We start from the raw sequence: 21,692 nt of genomic DNA, 5'->3' as shown, positions 1-21,692 counted from the left end.
TCAATGTCGTGTAGAATAAAAAAATGTGCATGGAGTATCATATCGCATGAAGCTAGGCTTGTTCTTTCCACTACTATGATTTCATTCAAAGGCAGGCATAATGTTTATGCAGTTGCAGAGATGTTTGTGTGAACTGATGAGGTGTCACTAGGAAGTGGATCTGCAAGTATCTATTCAGAAGATGTTCCAAGGATACCCCCTTACTGATGGAGATGGCCCCCAGGGACTCAGTAGCTGCCCGCCTTCCTGGGTCCATCCCAAGCTGTGTTACTGCATGTGGTTGGGAATGTTGGGTTTTCATGAGGTGTCAGATCAATGTTGTGCCTTCCCATGGTCATTACAATGTCTCTGATATTTTTCTCAAGACAGTGTTACCAGTCCTCAGTGGTTTTGATTGATACCTGCTACAGCAATTGCTGGAGCTGAGTTAGTCACTGGCAGTGAATAAGTTGATAGATGGATGTGTCTGCTTTTCTGCAGGTATGCTGTGGTTACTTTATACTTGTTCTCTGTTTGTATGATGAACTTCCCTGAAGTAGTTTGTTTGAAGTCTCAGCTGGAGAGGTTGGAGGAGGGATGATTATGTGGCTTTGACTGCAATTGGTATTGTGTGCATTCCTGGCATTAAGTTCCCAATGTCTAAAGTGTAAGCAAAGTTAAGTCTTATTTTCCAAGAGTATTGTTATTTTGATTCTCTTTTCATGACTGTTTGTTCCAGAATGAGTTAATTTTCACAAAAGGGGCTCAGGTATGATGTGCTCAGCACCTTACATATCTTTTTAACAGAAAAGTGCAAATGACAGCAATCTGAGAATTCCTTTAAATCATCACTGGGCCTTGCAAATGCAACTAAGGGCTGCAAAGTCTCTGGAGACTGAAGACCATTTTGCAGGAGGAGCTCTTAAAGGCATCAGAACATCTCAGGTGAAAGATGTCAAAGTAATTTTGACAAACCTGGAATGTTTCCACTCCCTAATCTACATTGTCACAAAAACAAGGAACATCCTGTTGACAGGAGACTGAGAAACCTGATCTGTGCAGTTAGCCTTGCTTTCAGCAAGAGATTGAGCAAGATAACCTTCAGAGGATCCTTACAATCTGAATTTTACTGATATTATCGCTTCAAGATGGTAACTCCGGGGTAGTTGTGAGAAAAGAAAATTACATAATGCAGTAAACTATAGACTATAATATACTTGGCTTTTCTGATAGTTGGCTTTCTGTAATCTGCTGCTTTTCACCCAGTGTACAACTAATGTAGACAGGCAGAAAAACTTTCTCTGATTTAGCAGCAAGGGTAAAAATCATGTTCTTGTTGAAGTTCACAAGATGGGAGAAAACACACTGACCTCATTAGATCCAGGATTTTCTTTAGAGGGCAGGATCCTGTGTAAGTTGGTAATCACTCCTTGTCACCTCGGAAATAAATGGAAGAACATTAAGACCTCAGTCTTGTCCATCCAAAGCTCCCATTCCTCATTTTGTGGTATGAAAGGGCTATGTTTCATCTTCAGTTTGTCATAATCTTAAATTTTAAGGTCGGCATAGCTCTATCTCCTTCTTAGGTTCTTCTGTCCTCCCTTTCTTTATTTAAACCCTCCAAATGCAGCTCCTCTGGTCAGGTCAGTATTTTATAGGCATGCAGTAGTTATTTGGAACAGGCGATATTTTATGGATTGGTGGGTTTTTATCATTAGGGCATTTAATGCTGCTACAAGGGCTATATCTTGTGACTCTAAGTTAGTCTCTAACTCCCTTGAATTTGTGGCTTGCTTTTTTTTATTTCTGAGACTGTTTCTATTCTTGTTTACAATTACAGATACTAATTATGGGGGAGATGTTCAAATCCAGCAAAACAGAATGAGCTAGAATGAAGAAAAACTTGCATAGCTTACGGAGAGGATGTTTCTGACAAATATGCCTCCAGTAGAATACCCTGAAAGATAATACTAAATTAGATATTGTTTGATTCTTTGTGAGTCCATATCAGATGTCTTCAATTTGCTGGCAAGAGGTGGATTTTTAATTTTTTTTTTAAGCTATGGGACTTGCCTGCCTCTAGATTTTTGTTAGGTGATGATATTTGAAAAAATAAAGATGACTCTTCTGCTGATAAAAGATGCAGGTTTGAATAGGATTGTTAATGTCATTATAGGCCATGTCTGTCTGAAAAGCGATTATGAAATTTAAAAAAATTAAAAGCACTGTACTGAAATTATCTCCTCAGATACTCAACTGAAATATGCCCATTCCCATCAGTGATTATGGCTTATGAATGTCTAAAGGAAGGATGTATTTATTTCACTATTATGTAAATGAATGAAAAAACAAGATTTTAGTTACCAAAATATATTTTGTTAGCAGCTAAAAAGGAATTAAAACATTAAACCCAGTGGAAATCTAAGTGACCTCCTGCAGAAATAGGCTGCTTGCCTGTAGACAACCCGTTACTCAATATATGTATGAATTAGGTAAATGAGACACAAAAGCAGACACTAAATCAGATGTAAATTGAGTAATCATTACAGTATGTAGATCTCAGAGAGAGTCACATGAGTGGGGAAAAAAGCAATGAAGCAGCTTTTATTCTGCTGTTCTCAAGGAACAACCAACTGAATAGAAGAATGTTTAGCATCTCAGTGATGCTAATATAGTCTCAAAAGACTTTAAGGATCAGGTCCTTTTAAGTTCAGCTATACGTTAAAGTGATGGCATGCACACTGGATTCCCTACTTTTATTTCACTCCTCTTATTGTAAATGGAATAGAAATTATCCTGAAAGACCTATGGCCCAGTTTCTGTTACACGTTTTGTCTGTGCTTGTTATTTGTTCTTCTCCCCCAGGAACATCTTTGTTCAGCATCTTGCTCATTTATGTACCTGCTCATGCTTCCACAAAGTCTGTTTTAAACCACCATATAAGAAATATTGCTGTATTCATCTGAAGTATAAACAAGGTCCCCTTGTGAAATACATTATTTTGCTTAGCAAATGCTTTTTCAGTTCTGCGTTTGACTACTTAGGCACCTTGGGGCTCAAAACGTGTCATTCTTTGTGCTCTGCTCAGTACTAAGTATGTGACCAGTGCATGGTAAGTAAAACAAAGTTACATCACTTTTACTCTTTACCTGGGAAGTCAGAAGAAACAGGATTTTCTCAGAGCTCATGGTGAGTGCAAGGGAGGAGGAGTTCAAACACCTCCAAAAACATGGTGATTTTTGTTGTGGACTTGTTTTGGTTAGTTGTCCCTACACTCAGCTGTTGTGATGTGAAATGCAGCCTTGCAGGTCTCCAAGTAGGAGAGCCCATGGTCTCTCCTGGGCCAAGCTTGCCACGTGCAGGTGTTTCACTCTGGTCAGACCTAGTAGCTGTCAGTGCCACTGAGTTGCTTCTTGTCTGTCCTGTTGGGCAGCAGGCACCCTTTCTCCAGCCTGGGAGACATGAGTCAGGAGGACATGAGTGTCCTTGTCTTGTGCTGATGCAGAGTGACAGCTCATTAGTCTGTGCCTCAGTGTGCAGAGCTCATTTGTGAGCTGGGGCTGCAGCTGGGCACCCAGAAGTGCACGTTGGGCTGCAGCCAGTGTCTTGCTGTTCATTTCCCACTGGAGGCCATCTTTGGGCTCCAGAGCTCCACCCTGACCGTCTTTGGGCTACTGAACTGGTAACATTAAGTCCTGTATTTTAATTTCAATCTTCAGAGTGTCTTAGAAGCTTCAGCATTTTCTTGTCACCCACTCGTAACCCATCCACCCACCCACCTTCCAACTGCTGGGCCAAGAGATGAGAAGTATCTCTTACGGCTTTTCCTCGCCCTCACATTCCATTCCCAAAAGCGTTTCTGGGTCTTCTCCAAAAGTCACTTCTGCTCAGCTCTTCTGGAGTTTTCTTGAGGTAGTTCACATCCCTTCCTGCAGCTGCTTCAGTCTGTGTATTCTGCAGTCTTTTAATCCAGCTTTTGCCTGTCAGTGTCTCTGTCACCGATGTCAGGCTAAAGCGTTTTACATTGTGTTTGTCACAGGCGGTGAATACATATGTGGTCATTGACAGTAGCTCAGCAGGAACACAATAACTTGTTAAGCCACAGTAACTCAATCGTGTGTCTGAGCTGCAGCTGGAAGGAGCTGTTTGGACTGTTAACCCTTTCATGGCTGCTGCACTCTAGGTATATGCATCTTTCCGTGTGTTACTAGATGAGAAGTGACTGTGTATGCTTTGTGCAGATATGTCAAATGAGAAGATTATTTGAAAGATAAATGAGAGCGTTCCTTGATTTACAGCTCTGGGGGTGTGCTACTGAACAGTACATGAGGTATACAGAAGTGTTTTCAAAATACTGTGTCCGACTTCCAGTACAGTACATGTATGGATTCTGTCTTCATTTCACGTGTTTTCAAAATGTTGCCTGGAGTTGTATTAAGGTTATGTATTTTTTATCAAACTATATATTTTCTGAAAATATTTTACAGAATCACAGAATAAACTATGTTAGAAAAGACCTTTGAGGTGATTGAGTCCAACCTATTTGTAGTAGAGAAAGTCTAGAGTAGGATACATGTTTGGATGCTATTGAGAAAAAGATGGGTCACAAGAAAAAAAAGAAAAGTCAATTCTTGATATGGCACTTCTGTTGCCTGTCCTGGCTGCTTGTGTGCCAAGGCTCTATTTTTACAGAAATACAGCTAAGGGGAGTTGGTGCAGTTGTGCAGTGGTTTAACTGGAGAGCACAGTGTGCCTGGTGGGGGAAGAGAGCAAGCAGACTTAATATGAGTTACTCAAAAGGAAATATATGTAACTTCCCTTTATTCTGTATGAGTTTTCTTTTCCCTTTACCTCATCAGGAAGTTTGTAGAAACTTTAGTGCCACACTAAATTGTTGAGATGGTGATCTGTACCTCTCCTCAGCTCTGGTTTCACTGCCAGCATCATCGTGCTGAGGGACATTTTATCTTTCTTCACAAATTTGCACCAGTTGTTTAACCAGACAAGTGGTGCTTCACGTTGGGGGCTGTCTTGTAGTAATTGTTCAATGAGCTGTTTGCCATTACAGTTGTGTTAAGTTAAAAGTTTTTTTGGTTTGTTGGTTGGTTTGGGAGGATTTTTTGGGATAGGGAATAAGGATTTTGCTGTTTCAGATAGGGGGAAATTCAGAGGGAGGTGCAGAAATGGTGAATGAATAGAGTGGGATATAGAGAAGTAACCTGCTTCTAGAAGAGTTGGCAGAGCATTAAAGGAATTACGGAATGAACAGCACATTCTTTTTTGGTTTTTCCCCTCAGTAAAGAATTCCTAGGCAGCTACTGGTATGTGCTACAGCAAAGATTGCTTTAAAACTGTGTGAAAACATGATGCTGAAATACAGTGTGGAAATTTAAGACTTCACAAAAATGTGAGAAATTTCAAAGGTGAAAAACATGTGAGAAGGCATAAAAACACAGGTAAATAGAAAGAAAAAAAAACCAGATAGTTTGTTTCCCTATATTTGAATGTTTGGATTGAAATGAAAAAGAGATCACCGAGCAAATTTTATAGATTTGTGTGGAAGAGTAAAAAGAAAACAAGAAATATTAATGCAATTGTAATAGATGTATTGAAAGGATGAAACATTGATCATGAAGAATTTCACATAGGCTGGTAATGACTGGTCCATATAATACAGAATGGAAATAATTGGTTTTGAGAAGATTTTACTTATAATGCTGGCAGCAATTGAAGATTGCACTCAGAAAGAGAAGTTGAAGAAGCTAGGCTTATTCACAGGAACAAAAGAAAATTGTGGTGACCTAATTCCAGCTTTTGTTGTGTGGAATATACCAGTATTGATAGCAGGACAAATTACTCTTTCTATCAGACATGAAAGCAAGATTAGCGTGATGCTGCTGGCTGCACTACTCTTGCTTTCAAAGCGGTCTCAGATACCTGGGGGCCCAGTGATGTACTGGTCCAGAGAACATGAAGACTCATCATTTTCTGAGAAACTCCTGTGACTCATCTCAGGTCTGTGCCATGCCTTCTGCACTGATGTGATGAGACCATTCCTCAGAATGTAGTTTCCTCCCATTTTTCTGCCTGTGTACTGTGTGTATATATACCCATGTGTGCCGCAGGACTTGTATCTCATTTGATATATTCCTGCACTGAATTCTGTGTTTAGGGTTTTTTGGTCACTAATTGAGGGTGAAGCACTCCACAGTTTCCCAGGTTAAACAAACCAAGTGACCTCAGCTGCCCTCCTAAGTCTTGCCATCAAGGCCTTTCATCATCTTGGTTTCCCTCCTCTGGACACTCTCCAACGCTTTGATGTCCTTTTTACATTGAGGCACCCAAAGCTGCATGTGGTACCCTGGGTGGGGCACACAGGAATTGAGTACCAGACAGGAGAATGGTCATCTGCTTCACTGAGGGAAGGCAGAGTGAAAAGTGGGCACCCATCCCCTCAATGGCTGTATCCTCTATGCAGGAGGATGTATACAGCATGTATCCCCTGCTGTAAAGTATGATTACATTTTAAGTGTTGAAAACCAGCATCACCTCTAGATATGTCCTAGCACAGTTAATGGAGATGTGGAACTGGAAAGCATGAGTGGTACACGTTGATGTACCCAAGTATATGTGTAGAAAGGCATGTTGTTCTCATGAGAATTATTTCTGAACCTTTTTATCCACAAATTATTTCCAAAGTATTAGCATTTATTTTGATGATACAAATCTAGTGAAACAAAATAACTAGTGTGAATCCCATTCGGCACTTAATAGTTCCTGTCTGTCAGATGGAAGTTCCCAGTGTGCTCATCTGTTTCTTTAGGGAACCTTTCTCACCATGCCTTTTAAAGATTTTCTCCAGAACACCTTCATTTTCAATATGCACAGTCCTGAGGCCATTAAGCCCTACTGGGATAACCAAGTCTGCCAGACCCTTTTCACTTATACTCCTATGGTACAAATGATACTGTTCTTTCTACGCTGCTATTGCACTTCCAGTTACAGTCAAAAGCAAATGTTGACTTCTGTCAGGCATTGCATCTTTGTATCTTTCTTTTGTTCCTTGTTTCTTCCTCCATGCTCCTCTATTTTCTGTAAATGCTGTTTATTACATACTGTGGTCAGCATTCTGCCAGATCCATCTCACTGCACTTAATCACACTGTGTTGAAGACTAGCTGAGCAGTTAACAGAAGAGCTCACGGTCTTCCTGCACTTCTTTTTTCTCCAGCAGCAATGTTGAATCACTGAATATCATCTTAGTTTGAAATTTACCTGAATATGTTTTACTGTTCCAAAGAGATTACACAATGGCCCTGATTAGCAGCAGCATTTTGTAATACCACTTAAGGCTTTATCACAGTGGAATACTGCCAGTAACAGTCTTTAATTCACTTATATGTACCAATTCATTTCTGTCAAATTTCTATTAATTTATTTGCTGTTTTACTTTGTCCTTATCACCTATATAATAAGGCATGATTTTCACATTTATGTAGCCAAAATAAATTTTTTTAAAAATTAAATCTTCAGCAAATTAATTGTGGTCCTTTGATTTGAGACAAATGTGCCATCTCTCCATTTGTGTTCACATTTAATGCACTTTTCACAAGTTAATGTATTTAGGAGAATCTAGGTGGGTCAAGTAACCAAGGGTCAGTAACAATTTTACTGGCTAATTTAGATTAAAAGTTCCAGGATTGGGTTAGGTGTATTCAACTGCAATGCGGAATGTAGGTGTAGAATTAAACCTGTGTGTGTTCGTGCATCCACACTTGTGAACAGCCACACTATATTCAGCATTAATTTTTTTTCATCAGAATGATGACCAAGCTTGGTTACAAAGGTGATTGTCAGAGATGAAGAACAAAATTGCTGCATGCACTACTCTGTTTTATCTGGCACCAGTTTCACAGTGTACTGAAAGCTCTAAATGGTTGGGTTCAGGGTTCATGTTTCAAATATATGTGATGGTTACTGTTGAAGCAGATCCCACAGTATATTTGTTCTTTGATTTGAATTGTTAGGATTGGTGCAAAGCATCAGGAGTTACGGCAAAAGCAACTGAGAGGCCTGAGTGATTATTCTACTGGTCCTGGAGGACCTGACATTGATGATGATGAGGTGGATCCAAACTATGCTAGGGTGAACCACTTCCGAGAGGCTTATCCCCCAGCAAGCATCTACAGACCCTCATCACCGGCAGTAGGAGAAACCTTTGTTTTTCTGCGGGATTCTTCTTCAGCACCAATGGAGAGGGAGCACTTGGAAGGATTGTATGCAAAAATAAACAAGCAGCACTACCCGCAGACTTCTGGTGACAGGTAAGATTGCCACCTGGCATTCCAAAAAATGATAGCTGATGGGGAGGGAGCCTGGGCCTAGGCAGGGGGTCAGACACGGGACTGTGCAGATGCCCCAAGCCCCTGAGTTTACTGCCTAGAAAGCCATGAATTTCCTCTTACCCAAAAGCAAGATTTGCTGCAGCAGTAGCCCCAGAGCATCTGAGCAAGACAGCAGTCAAACAGAAATCATTAAAGGGAAGTCCATATTTCACAAACAGAATGAATGAACTGACTGCAGTCCAATTTCTGCACTGCTGAGAGAGTGTTTTTTCCTCTTTCAGTTGGGAAAAGTTCTTACCCTGCAGCAAAAATGATCTCAGTTTTCAGATCCCTTTCGATCCTGCAGATCATCAAGTGCCGATTAGTAACAGGTTTTGTATGGTAGCATGATGTATTGTATATGTTTATGGTTTAGATTTTCCCAGCTGTGTGATATTACACACTTTCAATTAGTTTGGGGAGAGGACTGGGAATCGTGGCATTTTTATGCAGACTGTGAAGTGTGGCTTCACAAGACTGATTGCCTTTCACAGCCTTTCCAATAACTAAGTGGGAAGGAAAGAACAATTTTTAATCCTTACTGTCAAGCTTCCAGCATTAAAGAAAGATGGTCAAGTTTTTTCCTGAGTTAAAGAGAAAACAAAAATTCCTTTGAGTTGATGATGTACCCACTTATGATGATTTTAAAACTGTTTGCTTGTGGAGTCTGGAGCTAAAAGAACATGAGACTTCATTACTATTGTGGCATTAGTATATCAGTGTTGGCTTTTCAAACCCAAGTACGAGTGTGTGGGCAAGACATACAAGTCTATGTGAAAAGAAGAGCTGACAGAGGACAGATATGGAGGACTTCAGGAATTACACATGCTTTGAGTTCATATTACAATCTGTAGTGTCTCCCCATAGCCTCAATCTGTGCCATGTAATACCACACTCGTTAATTTTGGAGAAATATGTCAGCACAGATATAGGAGTGTTTCCAGTTTGTGGCATCATAGTATTTTAAAAATGTCTAGTGAGTCATTGTTATAAATACTAATAAAACTCTTTTGACACAAATCTAAGTTTGTAGAAGGGAATGTGCCAAATCTCTCTCTCTTTTTCACCTAAATACAATATGGTAGAGTTCTTTCCAAACATAATGACAGTGCTTTTTGTCTTCTTCCATATTATTAACTCTTCCCCAACTGCATAAAATAAGAGGTAGTGATCCCAGCTTTTTGTCAGCTAGTGGATTTCACTTTACTAGAAATGCCTCAAGGCAATTGTCACTGAAGTCACACAAAGTTGTGTGTAGCAAAGGGATCAGAAACTGAGTCTGTGCTAGCTCAATAAACCAAGATCTGAGAATTCCCAGTGGAGGGTGTCTAAATTCAGGTGTGTGTATCTTTCAAATATGAACATATACATGTGTAACTCAGATGGACTAAGACATTGGTATAAAAGTTGCTTTATAATTTTGGCTTTAACAGGACTTCATAGCTGTACATTTTAAATATGTCATCAGTTTTGAAGTCGGGCTATAGATTGTCTTTCCATGCAGAAAAAGGAAATGCTCAAGTCTTTCATTCTGCCTTCTTCTAGTGGATTGATTGTATTGCAGTTTTGACTACACTGAACGAACTCTTGACTTGCTGTGGGGACAAGATTGAAGTCCCAAGCAAGTTTGTATTTGGTATTGGGATCCTGGATTTCAGTGTGGATTTAGCTGTAATTGCATGATAACACAATAACACAGTTTGAAAAACTAAAACCAAAATATTGCGCAGGCAGGAAAAGTTACCTCATAGCTGAGCCTGTGATCAAAGGTCACGCTGAGAGGCTGTTCCATCGGTACTGAAAGACCAACAGTCCACAATTTTGCTTTGTTGAATTTCTCAGGCTTGTAGAGGCTGTTTAACCAGATTAAGAAAAAAATAGGAAATGTGAGATTCTTATTAGGCTGCCTTTGTTCTTTTTTTAAATCTTTCTTTTCTTTGTCTGAGAGACAAAATGGTGTTGTTATTCACCAGCAGAAATGTGCCAAACATGAATAATTCTATGTGAATTTATGCAGTGGGTCGTGAGGTCTCAGCCAGCAGTTGTTGAATAAAGTGGCAACTTCAGGCAAGGAAATCTTTCTGTGCTGGAGGGAGAATATTGAAAGGAGAGAGAGAGATGTGGAAGAAAAATCCCTGGATAATGTGTTAATTAAGAAAACAATCTGCTTCCAAGGGTCAAGTATGAAAACTACCTTGTCTGCCTCAAAATGATGGGAAAGAGTTATAATGGATGCTTATAAGCCAAACCACAGTTGTGTTTGTGGGGCTTAACATTTATCAACACATTGGTCATGTAAACACTTATGCTTTGCTCTTGCTAGCATATGCATGCTTTCTCTCAAAGTTTTGCTGTTAATTTTACTTTAGATAGATGGTTTTTCCTCCCACACGTGACTCTCGATTTGTAATACAGTGTGTGGAGACTTCATCAGTGACTAAAGTAAATGGAGTTAGGAATAGAAGGAGGATTTGAACACAGAGAGAATAGATTACTTCATTTCGGTCTGAGAACTCCAGTTATGTATCATTATGATTTGAGAATTAAAACTCATCATTTGAAACAAGAAGTTAATTTTTATTTTATGTTATTTTTGCGGAATAATGTATTAGCATAATTAATGCCTTTTTCGAACAGGAGGCCATTTGTAAAGTATGAAGCTTAGTGGTCAGATAAGACCTGTTCACAATTTACACACACTCACTTCCCCTTTTCTCGTCACCAGAATCCATTGAGTATTCCTGGCTTGTTCTTCCCAGTTAAATTCACAGTTTAAGCTGCATCCCTCGGCGTGCAGGAAAGCAATAGGCTGCACATGTATGGGGTCTCTTGCTTTAATCATTACGAAGTATGTTTGCTGCCTCCAGCACTGCTCCTGAGGGCACACACAGACCTGCTTCACATCACTGTTTGTGTACTGACGTCCCATTTACCTCCACTTGCATCTGGCATCTCAGGGGCTTTTTGCTTTGGGTTTTTGGGGGGTTTGCTTTGTGTCTTATTTACAACTGTTGTGTAACGTTCTTCTGCACTGCTTCGCAATTGTTGATTTTCATTCCAACGATGACTATATTCAGTGAAATAGAAGTAATTTTTTGTGTATATTCTGCTAAAAGCTTTGGAATTCTTAACTAAGAGAGGTGCTATATAAATGTAAATTGTCCTTATTAATGAATATAGCGAAAGCATTAGCATGATCAGTGTATTCTGTGACTGTTAAGTTAGACTGGAAAAAAAATTAGCTGGCAAAATCACACATTTCTTTGTAAATCAAGCATTTTTCTGTTTATTTCTAATTAGCCACAATTTTCTGTAATGCAAATGGCATCCCTAAGGATGGTGCAGCCTGCACAGCCACCTTGTGCAGCTGGGGAACTCACAGGGTCTTTGCCTGAGATGTTGTGCATTTCCGAGCCTGCGGCAGAGGCTGAATGATCTGTGGCCCATATGTTCCTGAAATGGGTGGTAAGTCACATCTCTGAGTTTAGTCATCAAGGCTGTGCCATGACAGTGCTAAGTTGCACCGTGGCAGAGCCTAGGTGTCAGACCAAAGCCAAAAGAGCAGATGCACAACACTATTATCACTTAAATGTCAGGCATGTCACACAGTGAAACCCTTTCTCACATTTCGAATAAACAATTTCCTCTTTTTTTCTTCCTGTGAAGATGGTGCTGTCAAGTATATCCAAACACCCCAAGTACATCTCTGGAAAGGTTCTAGAGACTTTGCTCAACTTATTTTCTCAGCCCAGAACTATGAAACACTTAAAGTCTGATGCCAAACTCATTGCCAAGTATAATTCTTCATTTATTTATGTGGCTTATCTTGGGGAATTTCAAAGTGCTGGTCTGACAAAAATGAATACAGTTTTCCTTTGTTTAGCAAGAATACATTCAGAGCTGTATCTTGTTGCAGTTTTAAAAAAATACCAATAAAAAGCCAGCATTGATTTATTACATAGGAGTGAAGTCCAAAGCCCCAAAGTCTGATCCAGCTTTTTTTCATTATTTTTGGAGATGCTGTGTGGGCACCCACTGTGCAAGATCTTAATTTCTGCAATGTTAATTAATTAATTGGAAAATAGATCTTCTTGTTTCAGGGTGAAAGTTTCCTTATGGCAACTTTCACCAGTTGCAGTCTTTCAGAGTGCCCTGTCTACCAGCATGCAAAGTTGAAATTGGAAAAATGACACCCATACGTCTGTGCAGCCCTGACTTTGTCCCTCACATCTCACTCTCAGGAGCTGGCCTGAGTCGAGAGAGAGGGGAGAGACACTGGGCAGTCTGCCTCTCTCTCTAAAGGATCAAAGGAAGACATTGCTGTGCATGTCCTGAGGAACTAAATGCCAAATGTAAGCAATGTTGTAAGCCTGTGAGGAGGGTATAAAGGGTCTGGAGTTTTGAAATTCAGCAAAAGGAGCACTTTTTACTAAACAGCTAAATGCTTGTCTTTTGGGCAGTTATGGGCCACTCCCATCCTGCTCAATCCAAGGCCATAGGAGTCCTGAGCTGCACAGAAAAGGATTTGCTAAAAAAGGGTGAGCTGGGGTTGCCCAGGTGTGGTACTTGGCCTTGTGTGTCTCATACACCAGAAGTCAAATTTTCTAATTCTCAGTTCAGAGTATCATGGTCATTGCTCATTGTGCATCCATTTACAACACCTTTCCTCACTGATTAGCATAAAAGTAATCCACTGCTCTAGGACTGGATAGTCCTTCACTCAAGGAAGATTATTCTTTGAGATGGATATCATGGAGGCAAGGTGGAAATTGAATGAAGCTATGTAATATCTATGTGCCCTTTGCCACTGCACCTTGCATTACAGTGGAAAGAGAAATGTGGTCATGCATTGGAATATTTTGATTTACAAAGTGTGACAAGTAGAATCAAGGTATGTACACTCTCTTACCATAAAGCCTCTTCAGCTTGGTGTCCTAAAATCATCTGTGCTGTTTCCTTGTCCTGTACTACTCTACATCCCGAGACTCTCCTCTGATTCCTCTGGAATTTATTCTTCCTGACACATACCACAGGGCCTTCTTTGGCTCCTGTCTGGTCACTGTTTCCCATTATGTTAGAACCAAAAACTTAGTGTTTGGCAGCCTACTGTCTGTCCTGGCTGATAGATTTCTGACAGCAGTTAAATTCAGGCTGGCATTGACAGTACAGCAGAGGTTCCCTGATTTCTGCGGGCTCAGTAGAGCTGTCCTGCTAATGGAAGCAGGGTAGTCCAGAAAGCCCTATGGTCACCAACCAGTTCCAGTGTAGGCTGTGCCATTGGAGTTAGACTTGTACTGTGTATTTTGCTCCTAATACTGCTGGCAGTTTTCTTCCTCAGAAAGGGTACATGGGTGCTGCATACTCATTGTGCTTACTGGGGGAAATGTTGAGTAACTGGATTGCCTGAGGAGGCATGTTTAAACAAGCCTTGGGTTTATTTCCCACCTATATGGGAAAAAAAATAAAAATCTCCAGGTAGGATTCAAGCAAAATTACTTTTTGGTTAGAGTTCACTCTGCTTTTTCCCAGGAACCCCTCATCCAAATCTTCCAACTTTAGCACCCAAGCTCTATCATTCACTTCTCATGAAAATCCAGATTTCATGGAACTCAGGTGACCCTGAGCACTCTGGAGCATGTCTTAGGAGAAGGAAGTTGTCAAACCGCTGCTGCTGCTGCCATGTAATGTGTGCATGCTTGTTTGAGGCCATGCATTCTTCAGCAGAAATAAATTCTGTCAGGAATAGCCACAAATCTGCCTGCGTGCATCCTGCCTGCTAGGGTTTGCATTTGGATCACCTCACTTATTGACAGACGTGTAAAATTTTATATACTGCACTCCCACAACTCCCTTGTGACTGTCCTGCTGCAGATGCTGGGGAGCCTGAGTTTTGGCAGCTGTGTTAAGCATTCAGGTTTGGGTTGGGTTTTTTCCCTCCAGCCCTGTCTTTTCTTATGTGATATATTATTGTATGGAATTATTTTACGTTAATTCTGCATATTTACTAATGTCCCATTCTTTCAGCCGTTTGGATGCAAATGCAAAAGATAGGTCCCTGAAGAGAAAGCCAGGTCTGTTACTGGGAAGATGAGACCATAGTAGAGGATATACTGAAATGCAGATGGTGTTGTCAGCCTCTTAAATGTACAAATAAAGACAAAATGAGATCGTCCATGCAGCTGGAGTGAAATCATATGGCCTTGCATGTGTTACTGCCATAGTGTATTTCCTAGTGTGAGCAAGAGATGCTAAATTCCATCTTATGCAGGATGTTATTTAACCAAAACCTCATACTTGCCTCTTTAACCATCAGCAGAATGATGTGTATTAACTTTTCTCCGCACAATTTTTTTAACAAAACAACTTTTAATTTTAAATGCTAATATGTGTGTGTGGTTAATTTAGAAGCCAAAATTGACTATAAGGTTGGTAAGCTCCAAGAAAGAGAAAGGAAGATCGTTACACTTCTGCTTATAGATAGCTATTTGTGAACCAGCTGATAATGTGCAAAATTAAGATTTTGTGAGTGGCATTTTAAATGAATGGTTAATGGCTGAAGATTAATTAAACTGAGTTGTTTAATAGAGAAGCTGTTAAAATCTTGTTTATTAGGCCAGTCACTTCCATACTGAAAGTGCAAACCCTTGTAGCATTTTGTATTTCAATTTAGTAGACAAGCAACGTAACTAGATATTTTCTTTGAACAAAGAGGTCTACCTTAGTGGATACTCAGCATGGCTGGATGGGTGTAGCATTGTGTACTGTGTTTTCTTCTTCCAAGTTAACAGTTGTCTAGTAGCAGTACAGAGAGAGAAATGCATTTCCTCTGAGAATTTGGTAATCTTAAATAAAATTGTTAAATCTTACTTTAATTAAAGTGTAGAGGACATGATTAAGTCTCGTGTGGTTCTGTTTTCCCACTACTCTCTGTAGTTCTCTGTCTGTTCTATTTCATACACTTTAGGGTTTTCAAAATACCCAGCTTTTCATTGCTCCAGGTTGTCTTCTGTCAGAACGAGTGTCTTCGGCCCCATCATTATCCTTGCAGAGTTGCTCTAGCTAAGGAAAAAAAAAAAGAAAGTATGTTTCAGTCAGGTTTATTCTGTACTACAGTTCTGGTTAAATGATGAATGTGAGCCTAGTCCCATTTCCCTGATTGAAGAGAAACAAGCAGAAGGTCATTATGCTGCTCACAGTTGTGAGGCTTGTCCTTCCAGCAAGTCCTTTGCCAAGAAACTGTTTGTTTTTCTTTTGTTTTCCCTTTCTCTCAGCCCAGTTCCCAATCTTTTTATTAACCATCTCCTGTTTTCTCCCCCAGCTTCTTGACATACTCATTTTGCCATATGATCTCCTAGCTTCTGGATATGCAAGTAGTTCAGAGAAAACCCTGGTGGCTTGGACTTGTGCAAGCTTTGCTGTGTAGCCCACTGTAAGATGAATCTAGGTTGCTGACCTCAGGGACCTCACACTCTATCCAAAACCATGACTTCCAAAAAAATCCTCTCCTACATATTTTTCCTAACTGCTACTAGTTAAATGGGAGAAAGGGAATCTTTCTTTCATTGTAGAGATAATCTTGGTTTAGTAAAACTGAAGATGAGGGTATGGGGCTTTGCTACGCTAGTTAAGTCTGTGAATGAATCTGTCTGTTTTAGAGGTGGAAGAGTCTGATCATGAGGAGCCCAGACCAGTTCATGTGTATTAGCACCTCTACGTTCACACTCCAGGTGATGGACGTGAGCTCACGGCAAGCTCTCTCTTGACTTTCCGCTTCGTTGAGATAAATTAGTGATCAAACTATTCTTAAAAAATAGTCAAAGTTTAGTGGGACACAAAGAATAATCATTTCCCCCAAGTCTGAAAGTATGAACAAAGGGTTACATTTGGAGGAGGAAGAAAAAAGGGTCATCACTGGACTGCTTCAAAATGCTGAGTAGCTCCAGTTAAGAGAACAGTGATACCTGTCTAGTAAGGGTGGAGAAGCAACTCTTAGATGTGACAGAGAGAATGGACTCACTGGAGCCATGAGAATTTTTTTCAGTGTCTTCACTTCTTCTTGAAGTTATGTAAGGTCAGTGAGATGTGTGCTGGCAGGTTCCCCTGAGTTAAAAGTGAAGCAATTCCCAGCCATCCTCGTCATTAAGCAATGAGAAGCATAACAGACCCCTGAGAGTCTTCAAAGCAGCCTCCCACAATTTCTCATACATTCTCAAAATACTCAATTGATTTTCCTAGACCACCAGGAAAGCTGCTTACACCGGTTGAGAAGGCTGCAGCAGAGGGGGCCATGGGGTGCTCCTCAGACCCACCAGCATTTCCAGGTTCTGCTGCCACCAGGAACAATGCAGGAACTCTGGTAGGGTTTTCCAGCATGGCTGCTCATGTCCAGGCAGTGTTTAGCACTGTGGGCACTCAAACAGCTTAACTGTGTTGTGGAAGCCTCACAGTGGAAATCGTCGTCATCTCTATGTATCCATAAGTTGTAGGGGATTCTTACTGTGCACTGATTTTTTTGCAGTCACAGTTTACCTGGAGTTTACACTAGCAGAACTTCAAGATTTTACTGCTAATTGCAGCATAATAAGATATAAAAGGTCTAAGGGGGCCACAGATCTGACTTCAGAATGAATCAGTGGGAATCTTCTCATGGAAGTTTCAAGCATCTAATAGCAGGATAAAATGACTGCTCCTAAAAATTATCCATGACCTTATTCCCCGTTTGTGTCAAGATGCCAGGGGCAAATAGTTACCCAAGCTCTTAGTTGGCAGCATTGTTGACAGAAAGTATAGGCAAAAGCATGAGCCAGATCTTTTGATTAGCAGAAAACTGTAAAAAGTGATGTTGTTTGAAAAGCTGAAAATCACTCAATATTGTGCTAGCAGAAATATTGGGAAGAATGATGAGATGTGATGGAAATGGCTTAATAGGCAACAGGATGCTGAATAAAAAGACAATAATTGTGATTATTGTCTGACAGCTGTGCAGAGTGTACAGTCGATGACAAACTCTAAAACGTGCTGTTTTTCAATCCATGATCACAAATCCACTGGCACAGACAGTAATCCAAGGGGTCATAGTAAGCCAAGAAATAGTTTATTGTTTCATCAGCTCAAGTCTTCTGATGTAGTTAAGTTGGTACATACTCTGAACCTCAGTGACTGCCCTTACATTCCCACGAGGAGACCTGGCACCATCTGGAGTCCACGTGTACTGTGGCTAAGGAGCAGTTTCTCTGGCAGGTCATGCAGCAGCAGGGCATTTGTTGACATTGATCCAAGGTATCAGTATTGATCTTGGGATGGTCTAAGAGAATTGTGACTGTTTTGTGGAGAGTGATGTTAGACTCTCATAGAAAATGAAAGAAACAACTTGTCTTCAACTACATTATGATCTGCACCTGAGAGGTCTTTCATTAGGACATAGGGACATGAGAAAATCATGCTGCTTTAGATAGCCACACTGGTTATCTCTTTTTATCACTAACATGTCCTTGATGTCTGGAGGCCATTTTTGAAAGCAGTGAAGGGTGATTTCATGAAAGATTTTATACTCTTCAGTTGGGGGCAAAACAGATAGCTGCCTTCATTTTTCCTTTCCACCAAACTGAAGTGGAGAAAAACAAAAATAAAGCCCACAATAAAAAAGACGCAAGAGGAGTGTGAGATACCTCTAGAAAGTGCTAAAATTGCAATAAATATAACATGCTTGTAGAGCAATAAGTGTTCTCTCAATTTATTTTTCTCCTTCTTGTTTCTCTCCAGTTTCCTACCTGCGTGCCAGTAGGTCAGTGTGACAGTTTTGCAGTGTCACAGTCGTCTGTTGAACATGCACTCTGGGAGGTTGTTAGCCCCCTTCCTCCAGTGACTTGGAAGCAGTATGGAGGAACAAGAAAGAAACAACTAATGTTTTAAAATTTCAAACATCTTACCATTCAGTCTTTGACCCATATTTATGGTTTAATGCCTTCAATCACTTTTAATCTTAAATAAAATTTTTCATAATAATAATATCTTAGGGGCATTTCTTCTCAAACCACTATTAGCTGGAACATGTCCTTCAGCTTTGGAGTTTATCTGTTACAAACACTTCTGCCCTTAGGCTTAGATGCCTACTTAGTCCTGCATATGGTTATTACCGTGTAAATGGGAATAAACTGTAAATTATCATTATGGTATTTATAGAAATGCATATAAAACAATTATTTTGAGACTGGCATGTAAGTTTAAGTGTGGAACATGTTTCTAATGCACGTGTTGTACATGGCCTGGCAATTGAAAAGTAAGCAGCAAGGCACCTTCAGAGGAAAGGAAGCACATTAAAACATGGTGGGTCTTGTGGAGAGGTGGGGAGAGGGCAGCTGTTTTCTATGCCTGAGTCACCATAATGTTTAATAACTGTCTGAAAGGGTTGCTTTGACTGAGCACTTGTGTGCTGGAAGTGTGCTGCAAACCAGGGCACCTGGCCTGCTTCTGCTCTACTCTCAGGTAATGACAGAGGACGCCTCCTCTGGCTGCAGTCCCTGCTTTTCGTGTCAGCAGAAACTTCCATAATGTGGCAAAAAGGGTGTGAAGTTGTGGAGGAGGGGTGGGGAACAGCATCAGAGCAATAAACCTGTTCCTAATTGTTATTGACTGGTAGTACACAAATGACAAGCGGTCTGTAGTCCTTCACCTGAATGAGGTGTTGTTTTCTTCCTTTAACATCTTCTGCTGTTCCTGATTTAAAAAAAAAAAAAAAAAAAAAAGCCGAGAAGCAATTGTTTTGTGCCTCTGTATACAATGGCAATGTTTAAGCAGCAGCTGCTTCAGAAAGGGAGAGTAAAGGGGGGCTGGGGGGAAGGGATTGATCTTTTCCTCCTTTTCTCTGTAAATACCACTGTCTGCATCAGTGGTGATGCTTTGACCTCCTTACTAAAGACTCTTGCTCTTAGTGACATGTTCTGGCTCCAAAAGTGAATAGGCAGAAGTCTCATTCTCTTTCTTTGAATGCTGCTACAAATAGATTATCAATCTAAATGTGATAAGGGCTTGAGAATCCCTCCCAAAATTTAGACTCGTTAGTCTGAGTACTGGTATTTTTTTCTATGTCTGTGTGGCTTCTGAAATAACAGTGTTCTTTCATAACTTTTTGCCTTTAATCTGCACTCTGCCCACTATCTCATTACTATTAGCTGTGGCAAATATACCAGATGTCTGAGCAGCTTCATTGTTCTGTTGTTTTTCTTTTCCAGACTCTAGCACACAGATAGATGTTAATTTCTCTTTTGTGTTAAAACTCATCTGTGAGGAATAAGATTACCAGTGTTCAGTCTTTGGCCGCTAGATACTGAGGTCTCATATCTTCTAAATGCTTTGTCTCCATTAGTGTTTCTACTAGCTCAGTGCCTTTAAAGTGAGTGGTCTGTTCTTCTTTAATGCCCACGGAACCTTAAATTAATGTCCCTTGACTTTAGGAAAACAATGTTAACGTGTTTTTTAAATGTTTTCTTTATTCCCAGGGCTGAGCAATGATACACAAAGACACCTGCTCTTCCAAGTGGGTGGAAATTGAAAATCGTGCCAAGAAAAATGCTGTTTCTCAGAAAAGATCAAAATATGCATTGTTTAAAGTGTGGCATAAACAAAATAGATTATGTAAGAATCGTGGGCCCTTGTTTGGGATGGGGTCACTCACTTTTGGGTCCATACTTTTTCTAATAACAGTACTTTATGCTTACATCTAAAAAGCTATGCGTGAATTACTGTTTTCCCCACCAACTTTGAAAAAGATCATTAGAAATCTACTGGCACTGTATCAGCACAGTTCCCACCATGGCCACTGATGTGCTTGAGTAACACAGCAGTAGGTCCCAACCTTTAAGAAAACATGTTTCTTTAAAATGGGTCAGAGAACAACTGATTGATTTACAGGTAACAAATGTGAACACCTTGGATTTGACATTTTTTTAAAGTACAAATTATATCATTTATACAGTTACATAAGCCAGAAATTGTAAATTTATGTTGCACAATCTGAAAAGCAAATGATAGCATGTGGATTTGTGTCTGCTGCTCCGAAAGAAAACTGATATGCAAGTCCTGTTTCCATCAAAGTAAATGGCAAAATCTCTGCTGATTGAGATGGGAAATCAGAATTGATTCGCCTGCCTGGTTCTCCCTGGAAGAATGAAGTGATATTTTCTTTTCTGTTTTATACTTATTAGTTTCACAGCCAGGTTACTGTAACTTGAGCTCTTCTGCCATACGTCTGCATGACTGTTTTTGTTAACCGCTTTTATTACCTTTTGGCCTGTTCTTTGCATCATGCTATTGACAAATGATTTTTACATTTTTTTTACCTCAAAGTTTAGAGCACAGAATATGGAAAAGTCTGAAACATAATTGGACTAGACTGCAGCATTTAAAGTAACCTATTCTATCGTCCATTTACCTCCACATGAAATGAAAACTCTATTTTGATCTGAACTGTCACAGATAATTTCTGCACATAAAACACATCCAGAGACAGCTTTCAAATGGAGTTGTCACTTCTTATTTAGCAGGCTGGGGACTCTCTATTGTTGTCAAACCCTCTTTGCAAAAGCATCACTAACACACAGATTTGCACAGTTGTATGTAAGAGGAGGAATGGTTGTACAGCTTCCATGAAACAAAAAATTGTATGTAGCTGCTGAAATACTCTGCAGCTGAACTTACCTACTGTTTAAGAGAAAATTCTTTTTTTCCTTTATGATTACTATTTTTGAGCAGATTTTCATACTGTGTGCTGTTGGGGGGGTGTTTTTAGTGTAGCAGGGTTTTAGTGTGAATACTGACAATTACCATTTAAAAGCTAGTTACCAACATTCTGTTATTTTCCCTGACCTCTACTGGACCAGAAGTTTGGCTTTAATCTCTTCACAAATTTGAAGAATTCTTAAGCAAGTGCACTGGGAATATCTCTGAGTTGTGAGTACAGAACTTCTGCCTCAGAGTGTATTCCAGCCAAGATGCTTAGGCAAGGCTGTAGGGTACTTGTTTCCAGACTGCTATTCTGATGGTGGCCAATGTGGCCATCTGGTGAGGCCGGCTGGAAGACCCAGCTATGGCATCACAGAAGAAGATGGCTTAAAACTTGAGAACTACTATTCTTTAGACTTTATTTTCATAACATTCCATTTGCCTTTGAACGTGATATATTTTCATAAAATAAAGTTGCCTCATGGCCTCACTTGCATTCTCAAAAATTTATGCTCTTGAAATAGGCAGTTAAATAGTAGTAATGTGTGATTTTTATTCCATTTTCCTCACAAAGTAGGAAAATTGACTAGGTTTAGGGGGTGAAAAATTT

General features: G+C 40.0%; 1 protein-coding gene across 2 annotated transcripts in view; it reads left to right on the top strand.

The window, feature by feature from the left end:
• PARD3B (par-3 family cell polarity regulator beta) overlaps positions 1–21,692 on the top strand; it is a 401,283-nt gene that overhangs the window by 311,315 nt on the left and 68,276 nt on the right. For both annotated transcript variants that reach the window (XM_082285055.1, XM_082285054.1), the window contains one exon: positions 8,006–8,302. In XM_082285055.1, the coding sequence (XP_082141181.1) occupies positions 8,006–8,302 (297 nt within the window). The remainder of the gene's footprint in view (positions 1–8,005; positions 8,303–21,692) is intronic.

This window comes from Coloeus monedula, assembly GCF_965178545.1.
Source record: "Coloeus monedula genome assembly, chromosome: 7".
NCBI lineage: Eukaryota > Metazoa > Chordata > Aves > Passeriformes > Corvidae > Coloeus > Coloeus monedula.
The sequence above is the reverse complement of the archived record's forward strand: the minus strand, read 5'-3'. Positions and strand labels throughout refer to the sequence as shown.